This window comes from Xiphias gladius, chromosome 21, assembly GCF_016859285.1.
Source record: "Xiphias gladius isolate SHS-SW01 ecotype Sanya breed wild chromosome 21, ASM1685928v1, whole genome shotgun sequence".
Classification (NCBI taxonomy): Eukaryota; Metazoa; Chordata; class Actinopteri; order Istiophoriformes; family Xiphiidae; genus Xiphias; species Xiphias gladius.
Window position 1 is genome coordinate 23684695 of NC_053420.1, and position 14872 is coordinate 23699566.

Sequence of the window (14872 nt, forward strand, 5' to 3'; positions counted from 1 at the left end):
CCAATGTAAAATTTCCAGCTGCAAATTTTCTAAATTAATGTGTCGCTGTGTACATAGAAAAATCACTAGCAGGTTAAACGCACAGGCTAAGAAATTTGGGGAGTAAATGTGCAGTACACAGTATGTACTGTGTGGACACGGCATAAACTCTTAAAAAAAATTCAGACAACAATAGTAAGAGACATCTCAGGTCAAATGAGTGACAATATCTGTTGCTATATTAAGATATATATATATACTGTATATATATTCTTAGGGTAGAGGAAGGAAGAGTCACCAGAAATAGCTTTCATTACTTCCCAGAATTATTTAAAGGTCAAAGTTATTTTTGGACAGACATTATCACTAACCCAGTTTAAAATAAAACAAAAATAACAGCTGAACAATACAGAGAAAGAGATCCATGGGAGGGGGGAGCCTGTGGCTCTTGGGTCACGCTATCCTGTGGTGTCACATCACAATGGCTAAGGCCTTGTCTTGAAAAGGTTACAGGACTTGGAGAAATGAGCCTCACTTCATGAGCGTCAAAGTCTGCATCAACTTACATTGCATTGTAGGAAGCAAATAACTGGTTCACAAACTGTTCTAAGAAATTGCTGGACTTTGCAATTTACCCCAAGTTCCTGCAACACAAGGAACGTGGAGAATACTTTGCATCTTGAGGACAAATTTAGTTAGGACATCTTTAAGGAACAGTTCGACATTTTGGAAACTACGCTTATTCACTTCCTTGCTGTGAGCTAGATGATCGGCACCACTTTCACATCTGTACAGTAAATATAAAGCCACAGCCAGAAGCTGGTTAGCTTAGCTTAGCACAAAGACTGGAAACGGGGCAAACAGCTAGCTTGGCTCTGTCCAAATCTGCCTGCAGGATTGCTAATTAACATTATTGTTGATGTTATCTCTTGTTTGTTTAATCTGTTACCGAAAATAACCAGCTACTGGCTGCTGCTTCATATTAACCATCCAGACCTGAAAGTAGTATCAATCTTCTCTTCTAACTATCAGCAAGAATAAGCTCGAATATATTTTTTTTATTATTTCTTTTATCAATTTGTTCAATACAGAAAGTGACTGGATGAAATGTTGTGCACTACAGTCTGATTCACTAGGGCAGAGCATTGCTCCGGTGCTCTTTTTTCCCTATTACAGTGCCATAAAGAAAGTTACTACAGTTAGCTCACTAAGAAAAAGAAAACTGACATGGTACAATTTTGCCCATGATAAGAATTGACCTGAACAGTTCCTGATGTGGACAAGAAGTTTCTTAATAGTAGGATCACTGCAAAAAGAGCCATCTCAGTGCTGCCTCTGCTCAGCAGCTGTGTCATTTTCCCACTTACTAAAATTTCGCCGTCCTTCTCGTGTTTAAACTGAGGGTTTATCTGCACAATATTCAGCGCAACATTTCAAATGTCAGGCCCCAGAGAAATGGTTGTTGACCCCTCTGATGTGATGCTGGTGTGTGTACAGTAAGATGCCTCACCGCGCCCCAGGGTCCGGTTCGCCATTGGTGGGATTGGCTACGGGGCAGGTTGTTCCTGGCGCTGGCGTTTGGTGAGGACGGCAAAGGTCGGGAATCACTGGAGCGGGACGGGCATTGAGACATAGCACAGTCCTGCTCTGTGGTAGGACGATCATCTGGGTCACACTCACTAGCATTCACTTCTTGGTCATTGATGACGCACAGTACCTGCCGTGTCGTCTTCCCTTGGCCACAGGTTACTGAGCACTGAAAACACACACACACACCCACACACACACACACACACACACACACACACAGTGAGACATCAGTCATCAGCATAAATGCATGCAAATATATATCAGCATGCAAACAAACATACATTTTATCTTTTTTTTTCTCTGTCTATCTTTATCCCTTTATACCTTTTACTCTTCTTTTTCCTCCAAATATTGAAGGACCTTACAAAAGAAGCTCACTCCGAATTTGGTGACCTGTTTCCTATTGCCTCAGACTTTGAGGTGTTGACCATATTTCCAGCTGTTTGAAGGCCAAAACCAGAGGCAAACAGCAGAACTATTTTAACTATATACAGATGGAACCTGAATCTAACCAACATCCAAGACAAACTGAAAGTAAGATTTGACTTGATGTTTAGGATGCCAACACATTCCATTTAAACATGGCATGCAAGCAAATTGCCGTGGCTTTGGTGCTAGCTGACAATGCGGTATCTCCTTAAAGGACCCAAGTGCACTGCTTTCTTTTTAGGAAAATAACAAAAGGCAGATCTTCCAACAAGCGCTAACCGTGTCTCACTAAACTCCACCCTAGAAGAGACCACTCTCTGTCTTGCATAAGGTGATCTATTATACTTATGCAACAGCTGTCTGTTCTAAAACCTCACCTGGGATTACACTGTCCAGATTTACACTGCTCTGTCATAATGTTATGAAATTCACATGATTATAGATACTGTAAGAAGCTTTTACATACATAAAAGTTGTTGTATATGATGGCACTAAATTAAGCTGTTTGATTACATAACATACTGTAGGCTGTACAGACTCTGAGAACAATAACAAAAAACTGTCATATTGGAGCGTTCTGACACTGCAAGATAAAGAAGCTATTTTGCTTTGGGTTAGCAAATGAAGTGTTTGTGTGTGTGCGTTAGCCAGGTTTTTTTAGGGTTAAGACTTAGTTTTAGGGTTCAGGTTAGAATTAGGTTTAGGTTAGGGTTAGGGTAAGGGGCTAGGAAGTACCTCCACAGGGAGAGTGGAACAAGTCGAGTGTGAGCGTGAGTGTGTGTGTCTGTATGTGTATATGTGTGTGTGTGTGTGCATGCATTTGTGGCTGGGATAGGCCTCTGAAATCTTTTTTGGCCTCGGGATGAACTAGTTCCTATTCTGGGGTCAATTAGTGTCTTTGGCTTGGTGGTATATGCGTGGGTGTGTATGCATGTGTATGTGTATGCTGACCAGAACTGTAGTCTGGCTGTACTGTATCTTCAGGACTCTGATGAGAAACATCTGTAAACAAGACTAGAGCCCCTCACTGCAGCCCCTTGCATCTCCCAGCTCCAGAAATTTGTGCCTCACTCCAATTCTCTCTCTCTCTCTCTCTCTCTCTCTCTCTCTCACAGACACACACACACACACACAGCTATTTCTGTAGTTGAGGGCACTTGTTGACATAATGCATTTTCTAGCTCCTGACCCTAATCTAAACCTAAATTCAACCCGTAAAACCAAGTTCTAGTCCTAAAACAGCCCATTGAAGTTGTGAGGGCCAGCCAAAATACCCTAACAACACTGATTTCAAACAAAAATGTCTACACAACCATAGAAAGACATGTAATGCTTTCCTAACCCTAATTCCAGCCCTCCTCCAGACCTCGATACACATGTGCCTTCCAGCTGCCACCCTGTCTCCACATCCCTGCTCACACAAACATCTACGTAGCGTGTGCAGTCAGTAATTGTCAGCATAGGCGAAAAATAATCTAGAGTATACTAAATAAATAAACCTCGCAACAAAGGAAAACATCTGGATGGCAATACTGATGATGCAGATTAGGTTAATCAATAGTGCTCTCTGTCAGTATAATGAGATCCAGATCTGAGGGGAAATACTTAATGATTCAACAGAAAAACTCTTCTCCAAATTTCCCATTATTTGAAGCTGTCCTCTACAACAGCCTGTGTACATTTTAAATACAGCAGCTTAACATTGTAATTTTGAGATAATGTATTACAACTGGGTCAGGTACAAATGAATAAATGACGATGATGGGTGGTTTTCTTACCACTGTCCATTCCAGCACTTTCCACTGTCCGCAGGCCACTGCTGAGCACACTTCTCTGGCAGGGGGTTTTGGTAAGTGGGCGCATGCCGACTCCTCTGCCACACCACCCTGGTTGTCACGGCAACTCACATAGCGCATCCGTGTCCCCTTGCCACAGCTGGCAGTACACTGGTGTGCAGACGACAAAGGTTAAGAAGCTGGAAACCAACAAAAAGACAAATGGATTGAAGATATGGCAGGACAACTGACCTGGGTCCAGGAACCAAACCGCCATTGGGTTTTGTGGCCCTGGTGGGAGGGGACTTTGGTCCCTGGGGGAACAGGGTGGCTGCTGGGACACTGAGCCAGTTCACAGTCCTGTGGAAGGAAGGACACATACACCCGTTCATGCAATGATTAACAAAATGAATATACTGTAACAACATCTGTCCCTGACCACAAAATACCATGAATATCAGAGATAGCTCCTCTGACATGGGACAGTCATTAACAACTTAAACTATATTCCTTCAGCTCTATGTTTGAGAGCAGTTTTGTTTCCCATCAACCCTTTCCCCCCACCTTACCAAAACAACATTAAAAGGGTCCGCCCCGTCAGTTCAAACTATGGATTGTGGCAGTAAGCCACTCAGCATAAAGCCCTGATCCCTGTCATAACAGGTCATAGTGGAGTGGTATTCAGGGCTCCAATGCCCATGCTGGCGTGGTTGTAAACTCCACCCCTAATCCACCCCCTTGTCCCTCACCTTCCGCCCTTTCCTCTTTTCCCCCCCGTGCCCTCTGGTGCCCTCTGACCCCCAGTTTCTAAGAATGAGGGCCTTAATCAGGTCGCACGGGATCTGAGCAGGCTCCACATTCCACACTCTGAAACCTAACTGAAACAAATAGGCCTCATGGCAGTGCTTAAAGTAGCTCTACGCACACTTCGTGTCAGTCATATTTTAAATGTATAAACTGATAAAATATTTGTGATGATGAGAGTTTGTGAGTAAGTGGGTATACTACAGCCTTAGAGCTTTTACAAATTATATAATAGGCCGAAGCAGTGCTCATAACTTTTCCTTTCCTTCCATTCTCCAATCTATCTGAGGAAGAATTGAGCAAAGCATCCCTTGCCTCCACCTCTCTCCTCCTTGTTCTCAAACAGACCTCCATCCATCTATCTGTCCCTGATTCTCTAAGCCTTGCCTGGTGGCTGGTGGTGGTGGGACAGGCGGCCTGGTGGCCCACTTCATGGCTGGCTGGTTAGAATCACAACGAGGTGGGGCGACTGCTTCAGGGTCACTGGCTCTGCCGGCCCAGGCACCGGAATTAAGAGCCGCTTCGACTAGAGGGGGGCCTCATCCTGAGTTTGCATGCTCAGCCCTCTGAAATGGCTTTACGCCCCATGCTGACCAAACAAAACTGTCATTCAGCTCAAAACAGGTTTCTTTGGTTTTTCTGTGTCTCTTTGTGTTTGTGTGGAACAATTAAAAGATGCACAAACAGATTTAACAACAAACAATTACACACGTAAACCTGAGCGAGTGAAACATCACACTTTCTCAGTCTGCATTACCAGTTGGTGGAGGAGAAAGGACAAAGTATTTATCACTGCTTTAAATATTAGTCATTAGTGATTTGAAGAACATCCTTTAAATGTAACTTGTGACATTTCTCTGAATTATATTTTATTGAAGTCTGCATTCGAGTGTCCAACAGCAGCTGTCACAACTAAAGGAGGTTTTGAAATGAGGGCATTGTCAAGATTCAACCAAAGAGTAAATACTTAAAAGAGAAACATGACTTCTGCCAGACTTTAAGTGTCTCTTTCATAATGAAGATAGAGTGTTCTGAAGAGTAACTCTGTAGGTTATCCTGCAATGTTTGGGTCTTGAGGGATTCTGTCTGAGAGCTGTGTGTGTATGTGAGGATGTTGAGGCCTGTATAATCTTCCCCTCTTTCTTTACCTCTAAAGCAGAGTAGATCAGACAGCATAGCTTTATTGAGACCAGGTGGAAAGGAAATGCATGTGTATTTTGAGTGTCAGTATGCATGATCATGGATGCTTTCTTCTCTGCTCACAGTATCAATCAGTTTGAGACTAAACCATGGAAAAACTGTGGCTGTTAAAGCGATGAAGAGATAAAGAGACTGTGGGAAGTTGAGAGAAGTAGAACAAAGATGTTTGACAGAGGGAGAAAAGATGCAAAGAAGAAACGAATGGCCTCCTTACCTGGGTGTCGGTGGGTCGGGTGGCAGCGTTACATTCAGTGTCATCCATGACAGCACCATAAGAGCCAACCACACACTTCACCGCTCGCATCTGGTAGCCTGGCCCACACGAGGTAGTGCACTGGGTTCAAAGAGGGGGAAAAAAAGGAGTGGTGAGCGAACAGAGAGCCAAAGACCACACCAAGGAAAAGGCGAGGAAGGCAAACAAAAAACAGACAGCTCATCTGAGCCAACAAAGCAACCCCCAAACAGAAAACAATTAAAAAAAACTGTAAACCAGGCTTTGAAATAAAAAAATGCTTCTTTTACCCCTTCATTCTCCTGACAAACATCCTAAGATCCAAGTTTCAAGCAGATAAGAGTCCCAAAAAATCTAATTCATGAAGAACCCTTGCTCATATACATTGCATTGTCCTTTTTCCACTGTAGCCAAGTCAGAGGGTACTACCCCACGTTCTCTTCTGCCTCATTGCCTCCAGTGAAACAGGGTCAAACTTGTGTGGCGGCAACTTCAACTACCATTTGACCACGCTTCATTAAACAACTTCAAATATACCTTAACATGCGCACATCCTCTGATGGGGGCCACAAAAATATCTCACATTTTTGGGTGTTCAGTCAGTTCACACACACAAATGAGGCTGAGAATGCACACACACAGACACAGACACCATGTACTGTATGCATAAACCTATACAAAGCTTTGTAGAAGTTCAGGCCTAACAAGCTAAAACAAAAATACATAGCTTTTGTATTTTTATTTTTGCAGGAGGAGTGTGTGCGTGTGTGCGTGAACACACACACACACACACACACACACATATACACGAATAAATATATACACACACACACTTCCCTTTCTGATACAGTGATATGCTGTTTCACCTGGTCTACAATATAAAAACATTATTTAATATCATCTGTCCATCAGCTGTACCACTGCAGTAGCACTAACCCCATAAATGATACTGCTGGAACAATTTTTGACAGCCTTGAACAAAGGGTACAATAGTGTATACAGGGAGGTGACTCACCTGTCCCCAGGGTCCGACCTGCCAAGAGGCACACTCCTGCTGCTGGCAGGTCTGCACTGACTCAGGTTTAGACGAACCACAGAAGCGATCGTCTAGACGGTCCTCACCAAACTGACACCACGTCTGACGGTGCTTGTAGCCTTTCCCGCATGTCACGAGGCACTGACAGGAAAATATTTCAGGTTTTAGAGTTAGATATGTATATAGTATATTACATGAACACTAGTTGTTGTCAGCCATTGATCCTGCTGGAATATAGGTTTATGACAGAGAAAGATTATTTGGTGTTGTGATGTTAAGCAGGATATGAAGTTTTCAAAAAAAAAAAAAATAGTGGTTGTTAGGGACAAAAAAAAACAGGGCAAGTTTGTTTACTTAGGTGTGAGTACAGTACACTAAGTATGTATACAGTACAGTGTGTGTGTATTAAGTTGTGCACCACATGGGAGATTTAAAATATTCCTGGAATGCAGCGCAAAGCTTGGCAAACTCCTTTCTCTAGAATGTGTAACCTGTACAACACTTAAGTACAATCTTACCCTGCAATCACCAATTTCCCAACACTCACTGTAGCGGAAGGAGGGGAGCAACTCTTCCAAAGCGGAGACATGCACAGTCAACACTGGGATTTTACATTTCACCCAGATCATCGCTTTCTTAAAACTAAATTATTTACGCTAGAGTCTGTTTCTACTGTTTATACTGAGTTAACCTAGCTACATGAACAACACTGTGAGGAAGTCTACCGCACAGATAAATGTATACGCACCAGCTTTGTGTAACCATATGTCTAAACAGAAATTTACAGAAGACATAATCATCATTCCTCTCAGGTTTTTTTTTCTATAGATATGATTTTCAAGTTGAAACATTTCAATGTAAACTTTCAGTGTGTGTGCTATCGTCTCCTCAACCTATCCACTTCCTTCCATCACTATATGTGACCAGTAGATATAAGACTGGTCTCCCTCTAAGGGCAAAGAGAATACAACAAGAACTGAACTGACCTCAGACCAGTCACCAGTCTTCCATTGTGGACAGAGGAATTCATTGCAGGGTTGGACGGTCAGCTTGTCCCTTTGACTGCATTTGCTCTCATCACCGCCAGCCTCAGCTGCCTTTCGACACACTGCCCCTCGACGGCGGGTGCCCCCACCACAGCTCTTGGAGCACTGCGGTACAAACATCTGGACATCAGCAAGTGTAAAGACATATACAATAACCCATGATAAACTTTGTCAAACATATAGGTTATGCTCACGCACAAACCCCGCACTTCTTAGAACAATATTACCTCTGACCAAGGCGAGTACTCCCAGCCACCGGGGTTACAGTCTCCATGGCAACCTTCCTTGTCATCAGGTTTGCGCTGACCACTACAGTAGCGGTCATCAACCTTCTGAGTCTTGCCATCTGTACGGCTGATTTTGGCACAGTATATTTCCAGGGTACGATATCCCAGACCGCACTGAGCTGTGCACTCACTCTTACGGGCTATGTGCCACCTGCGTCAAGGTGATAGGGTAAATTCTCGTCAGTATTATTAAAAGACCAAGTGAGGAATGACTCGTTGATTGGTTCATACAGGGGCTAAATGGTGGTTAAACTGGTAATACAAACCTGAGTTCACATTCAGTGTTGCAGGGCTCAGTGATGACAGCAGGTCTGGCTGTACCATGACACCTCTGATCTGACACCACCACCCTGTCCGACTCTCTGCTACAGAGAATCTTCCGCTTTCGCTCTCCTATGAAGACACAACAATGCAGGTTTGGACAGCCGATGAATTCAAAAAGTCAAAGTATGTCCTAAAATTCTTAAGCACAATATATCAAACAAAGCTGAAATACTGCACCCCCAGCAGTATTTTTTGTTACCTTCACTGTTTTATTTACATGGATATTTTAAAAAATTGTTGCATATTTAGGCTTTTAAATAAAGAGAACTGACCATTTGGATGTTGTTCTTTCATTAGAAATTTCCCATGGAGTATGCAGAATTTCATGACTAGGGTTGCAATCTAGCTTCTTGTACCTTCATCCTCAAATGAAACTCCACTAGCTTCCACTGCCTGACCTTAGCTTCTGTAAGATCCTGCAAGTTGTCATCTGAGTCAACGCAACAGCTCGCTCAAGCACTACACAGATCACCATAGAATTGCCGTGAATACCAGCAGCTATGCGTGTGTGCTTTATCTGGCTCTTGACATCCCTGCACTGAATTACAGTGCACCTACTGTACAGTAAGGGAGAGAGATTTAAACCCCATGTGGCTCCAAGAAACAGATTCACTATCAGTACCTCATGTTACTAAGTTTTGCAGCTCAGTGCTATGCGAGCTTAGTGTGTCCCAGACTGGCAGAAAAGCCATATAAATCAGAGAATCACAGGTGCTGAGGGCAATGCATGTTAGCTGTTTATCCTGCTGTGTGAACTCATTGGTTTTTCTTTGGAATTTACTGCTGGTTGTTCAAGCAGGGCAGTGTCGAGAAAGAGTATTCGAGTCATATAACACAACAAGTTTTCAAGTTTACCTGCAATCCGCCTCTGCACACCCACACACTTTGACATATCCACAGTCATGCCAAAGAAGGTAATCTGCCACAGCATGCTGTGAGGTTGAACTTTAATCACTTGTTCCAAACCTATATGTCTAGCACGGGCTTGTCAAGTTAAGCCAGAAAATCTGCTCTCCCCTGTGCCTCTGGCTCAGTGGTTCCCATGTCTCCTCTCTTCATTCCATCTCATCCCTACACTCACTACTCCATTTATCACTGACCACTCCCATCACCTCACCCTGCCAAGCCCTTGTGCCTCCCCCTCACCTTGGCACAAGCGGCTGCACTCCTGCCAGGGCCCATAGGCATCCCAGAAGAACTGCTGAGGTTTGTCCTCTATAGGGATGTTAAAGGAGTACCTTACATCTGGGTTGTAAAGGTTCCCCACAGACAGCACCTTGGGAAAATGCAGGCAATGTGATATGCGTTAAAATACAGTAAGATTATGGCTATTTAACATAATGGATTGTCCACATCTTCATCAAAGTAAAAGTAAAAACTTGTGGAGGACAAGCCTGTAGAAGCATTTAAGTTCCTGTATTCAAAATATCCTCTAAGTTATCTTTTAATTCTCATACTGTAAGTTTCACTCATGCCATTGCTGGTAAACTAGTCTTGCTTTGCATTTCCTGCATAAGCCATCGTGAGGGTTTACCTGGACAATGATCTCCTCTTCAATACGGTCAGTACAGTTGATCCTCTCAATGACATGGTCAGAGCCACTGTACTCGATGACGGCATTTCCTACTTTGATTTCCCTTTTGAACATGCTGACCACAAACTCTCCATTAAGCAGGAACTCTCCACGGCTATTTGATATGGCTGCAGGAAACCAGAAAACATCAGTCACTTACTGTGGTTGATCCCACTGAAACAGAAAACTAGAATGAGTGGTATTCGATGTAAGATCAAGCCATCTTCGCTAAATTGAGGAAAATTTCCAAAATGCCGATAAAATGAAAAAATGTGAAAAGTTATGTGAAAATTATTGTTCTAAAGACACAAACTAGCTAACATTAACAAAACAATAGCTTTTTTCTTTGTGTGCGACAGGGCATCTTAGCAACACTGAGGCTAAGATTTTCATTTACAGTAAGGCACGTGCAGAAGGCAGCAGTAAAGCCTTATTGGGGTAAAATAATCCTCTGTTCCTGGAGAAGTCCCATCCAGGGGCATCCTGTTCTGTTCAAAAGCCAGTCTGCTGCACTCATTCACCCTAATGCGATTATGGAGCTAATTTCCTGCCTTTACTTTCCTCGCCATTTCACACATTACACTAATATGACCGTGGAGAGCGGCCCTCATTCCGGCAAAATCGTCCCCACATTGGGCCCCTAATGACTGTGCCCATACACAAATACATACAAATACACACACACAATAAAGGATGACAACTAAAAAAACCATGTTCAAATGTTTGCATGGTGACATATAATCAAGCATACAGGCGAACAAACACACAGAGAGAATGAAAGAAAAAAAAAACAATAAGACATGCAGACACACACTTGTTGATCTTGATGGAATGGTACCCAGAGGGCTATCTGAGCTCAAGTATTAGCATGCTCGTAGCAACAAGACACGTACACTAATAACTGACAGAGCAGCCATATCCAGAATGGCAGACAGGCACACTGTGCGGCACAGAAAGACACACATTTACAGAACCAAAGAAAATATACACCCACTGTATGCACACACACACACAAAACACAAAAGCTTATAAACTAACTGACCTTATGGGAATGGTACCCACAGGCCTAGTTCTGACACATTAACATGTTAGCATGCACGCTAAATGCCAACTCCTCTGCAGTGCAGAACTTAACACTGAAATCTGAACACTGACATTCACATAAACAGGCAGGAAGACATCAAACATGCAGGTCAAAGAATAGGCGTTTTCAACAAAATAGAAACATTAGTTTCTTTAAAATATGCTGAATGTCTTACCGAGGTAGTTGTCATCCTCTGGTTTCCCTGAGTAGCTGTGTTGACGCACATCTATATTTGTAGCACCACTAGGTATTCGCACTACTTCATTATAGCCTGCAAATGGCATGAGTGGTGTGTTTAAATCATTAATATACAAAGTTCTGTGCCTACACTAACAAGATAGCTCCACTGTCAGTGCTATTTATTCTGACGTCTAAGCACAGGTAAAAATGTATTGAAGCAATGTAACATTTGCTGAAACTGAAATAAGAGTATAATGAAAGAGGCTGTAGCTCACCATAGCGGACAATGTTGAAGGTGCCTGCCACAGTTTTGCAGGAAGAGTTGTCGCCTCCGCACACACCACATTTGTCCCTTCTGGCTTTAGAGTTCAATACATGGTCACAGCCCGCTTGCTGCTCAGTAAAGAGGTAGAACGGAGGGGTAGATAAAATATAAATTAGGTAAATGACAGCAGTAATATAGATAGTAGTAGCAGGAAAGGGATTGAAAGAGGGAAAGTGGAAGAGAAGGATGAAAGGCAAGGAAGAGGATCGGATGGACGATAAAGATAAGAAAGAAGAGAGGGATAAAATTCAGATAAATTTATATGAAAATGAACTGGTAGGCAGAAGTCAGATTTCAAAACAAAGGTTTCTTCAGCTAATTTTCTTTAATTTCAGTTGTTAGACAAAAGTTCAACACTGCAATATTAACATGTCACATAAACTGTCTTCCACTTGGCCATTACTTCTTTAATTCTTGATGAAATACTAATCATGAAAGAAAGAATCCAACCCACTGACCCTTGAAATAGTTACATCCATCTGAAATAAATTTCCTTAAAAAAAAAAAAAACAGACTAGAAATGGCATGAGTTGTTCTGCTTGTAATTGTTTGTAGCGAGAGACATTTTTGATTTTCTATCAAGGATGAAGAGCTTGGCTTTAGTGCAACAGCCCGGATCAAAGTCCACTTGCCAAGACCGGAAGGGAAACTTACTGAACCACAATCTAACCAAAACACTGTGTGTGGTTCAAAGTGTACACAGAGCAACCCACTGCTTCTTTCAAGAAGCATATTGATGTGTATGGTATGTTGGCGATCAAGCTTTCAAACTAAAAAATCTGTCACAGGGATCGGGGACATAAACATTGGAATTAATATATAAACATTGGACTGAACTGCTTTTTGAAACTATTTGCTGTAAGAATGCAGAAATTTTTTTATTCACTCTAAAGGGCCACTGTGCAAGAACGTTTACCATTAGAAACTATATTTGTGATACTAAAATTAGCTGTACATATGAATTTGGACCATGGAGACTCATTTTCTATAGTTAATAAGCACTGGGAAGCTCACCCTGCACAGGCCCTGGACACAGATGTCGTTGGTATCAGGTCCACACGGCGTGCCATCAATGACCCTGTCCCTGAGCTGATAGTAGGCCGTGCTGCCTGCCACCCTGCAGAACAGCTTACACCTGTCTTTCATCAAGACTGACAGAGGAGGCAAGAGTGAGACAAATACTTAATACCATCAGAAATAAATGCAAATTATGTCCATTATCCATTATGTCTATTAATCATTAGTGAAAAGGGGCTGACAGAAGGAGCTAGCACAATGGCAGTGACTAAAAAAAAAAAAGAATCTCACTTCCGCTGTACTTGGGCACCCAGCGAACATTAGGAGGTAGACCGTTGATGTTGAAGTGCCTGCCATCAAAAGCAGCACATTGCTCCTCCCTGAAGTCCTTTTTCTGCTTGGAGCAGGGCTCAGAGTTACAGGAACGAAACTTCATCCGGCGACCAACGCAATACGTTCCTCCGTTCCTGGGCCTTGGAGAGAAATGAAAAGAAATGAGTGGACAATCATTGGTCTAATTTAGTAAATATTTTAAGTAGATGCTTTAGTAAGCATTCTTCCCCTACTGCCTACTTAGATAGATTCATTTTCATCATGCTCCATTCTTTTCCATCTGTCCATTAAACCGGGATGAAAGGCAACATTCAACGAGACTCAGTGATCTCTGTATTTACCAGGAAACAACCATGTAAGATCTGCCATAACAGAGCCTGTCTTGATGAACACTAGCTATGGAAACAATTCCCTGATCTATTAATCTATGGAACATTGACTTTGGCAGCTAAGATGGAGACAAGGTCCACTAGGCATGCATGACTACAAAGAGAGGGACTGCTCACACGGGTCGGTTGCATTCCCGCACAGCGATCTTGATGCCCCCGCCGCATGTCCGCGAACAGGTACCAAAAGGGCTCCAAACTCCCCATGCTCCCTCCACAGGTGCGGCATCATGCTCTTTGGCTATACACAGGCCATGTTTGCAGTGCTGCAATGGGAGAATAAAGGGCATGACACAAGACAGATGAATGAAGAGAGCAAGAATATGAGCAGAGGGAGAGATTGAGGTAGGTGAAAGACAGAAAAATTAGAGTAAGGGAGAGAAAAAAAAAAAAAAAAAAAAAAAAATCAAAGAAGGTGCAGGAAAAGAGTGAACACGTTAAATTTTATCCATGAAACTGGCTACAGATCTATCTGCTCTCCCATGCTTTGATACTAATCTGGGAGAAATTATACAGTGAAGCATGGAAAAAAAGAGTAACCAAAAAAGACATTTCATGGCTGGGTCTTGCTGGACAGAAGACAAGAAAACGTCATACACAATGTCAATAAATACATCTCAGCTCATAACAGGAGGATAATCTTACACTGTTCAACAGACTCCAGCTTCAGTGTTTTCAGTGTGGTGTACTCTGGCATGGCATGGGATGAGATGTTGGTGTAAACACGAAAAGGTTTCAACATGTGTGTGTATCTTTGGACTTTGTCACTTTGATGTCCTCTCAGTGTTAGTGGCAGGAAGCAAGGGGTTAGTTAGAAAGTCCTAATTAAAAGCTACATTAAGACGGTTGACTAGAAAGCAACTATAATTCACAGCTTCATGCCACCTACTTACATGCCAGCCATATGCAATTACTAAAATTTACACGTCTCAATGGTCTCAATCTTTGACAAATATTTAAAAACTTGTTTTCTTTTGTCATTTTGCACTTCGCATTAAATTGACTTTAAACAATTTTATGGTCACAAGTCAAAGAGCGAAACAGAACTGCAGTGAGGATTGTCAAATCATAACACAGAACCATATGAGTATTACAGCATAATTTTAAAAAACACTTGGCAGGTTTTTCCCTTTACACATTCATCCTAAAATTTTTTCTCTGATAAAATGCAATTCAATTCTTTATTTTTTGCTTCTGAAACTTTTTAAAATATATTTTTTTAAAAAAAGTCTTTCTCCATTTACTTTTTACTTCCCAATGCTCCTAAAGAAA

At 42.2% G+C, this 14872-nt stretch overlaps 1 protein-coding gene across 1 annotated transcript in view; it reads right to left on the minus strand.

Annotated features, from left to right (window-relative positions):
- Window positions 1-14872, minus strand: part of LOC120807382 (A disintegrin and metalloproteinase with thrombospondin motifs 9-like) — a 44885-nt gene that overhangs the window by 19973 nt on the left and 10040 nt on the right. Inside the window, exons 12-26 of the mRNA XM_040159356.1 lie at window positions 13721-13866; window positions 13173-13354; window positions 12879-13015; window positions 11815-11932; window positions 11535-11630; window positions 10237-10403; window positions 9849-9978; window positions 8645-8771; window positions 8319-8529; window positions 8032-8196; window positions 7025-7186; window positions 5992-6111; window positions 4026-4133; window positions 3777-3944; window positions 1490-1735 (exon numbers count right to left, since the gene is read on the minus strand). Coding sequence (XP_040015290.1) covers window positions 1490-1735; window positions 3777-3944; window positions 4026-4133; window positions 5992-6111; window positions 7025-7186; window positions 8032-8196; window positions 8319-8529; window positions 8645-8771; window positions 9849-9978; window positions 10237-10403; window positions 11535-11630; window positions 11815-11932; window positions 12879-13015; window positions 13173-13354; window positions 13721-13866 — 2283 coding nt within the window. The remainder of the gene's footprint in view (window positions 1-1489; window positions 1736-3776; window positions 3945-4025; window positions 4134-5991; window positions 6112-7024; window positions 7187-8031; window positions 8197-8318; window positions 8530-8644; window positions 8772-9848; window positions 9979-10236; window positions 10404-11534; window positions 11631-11814; window positions 11933-12878; window positions 13016-13172; window positions 13355-13720; window positions 13867-14872) is intronic.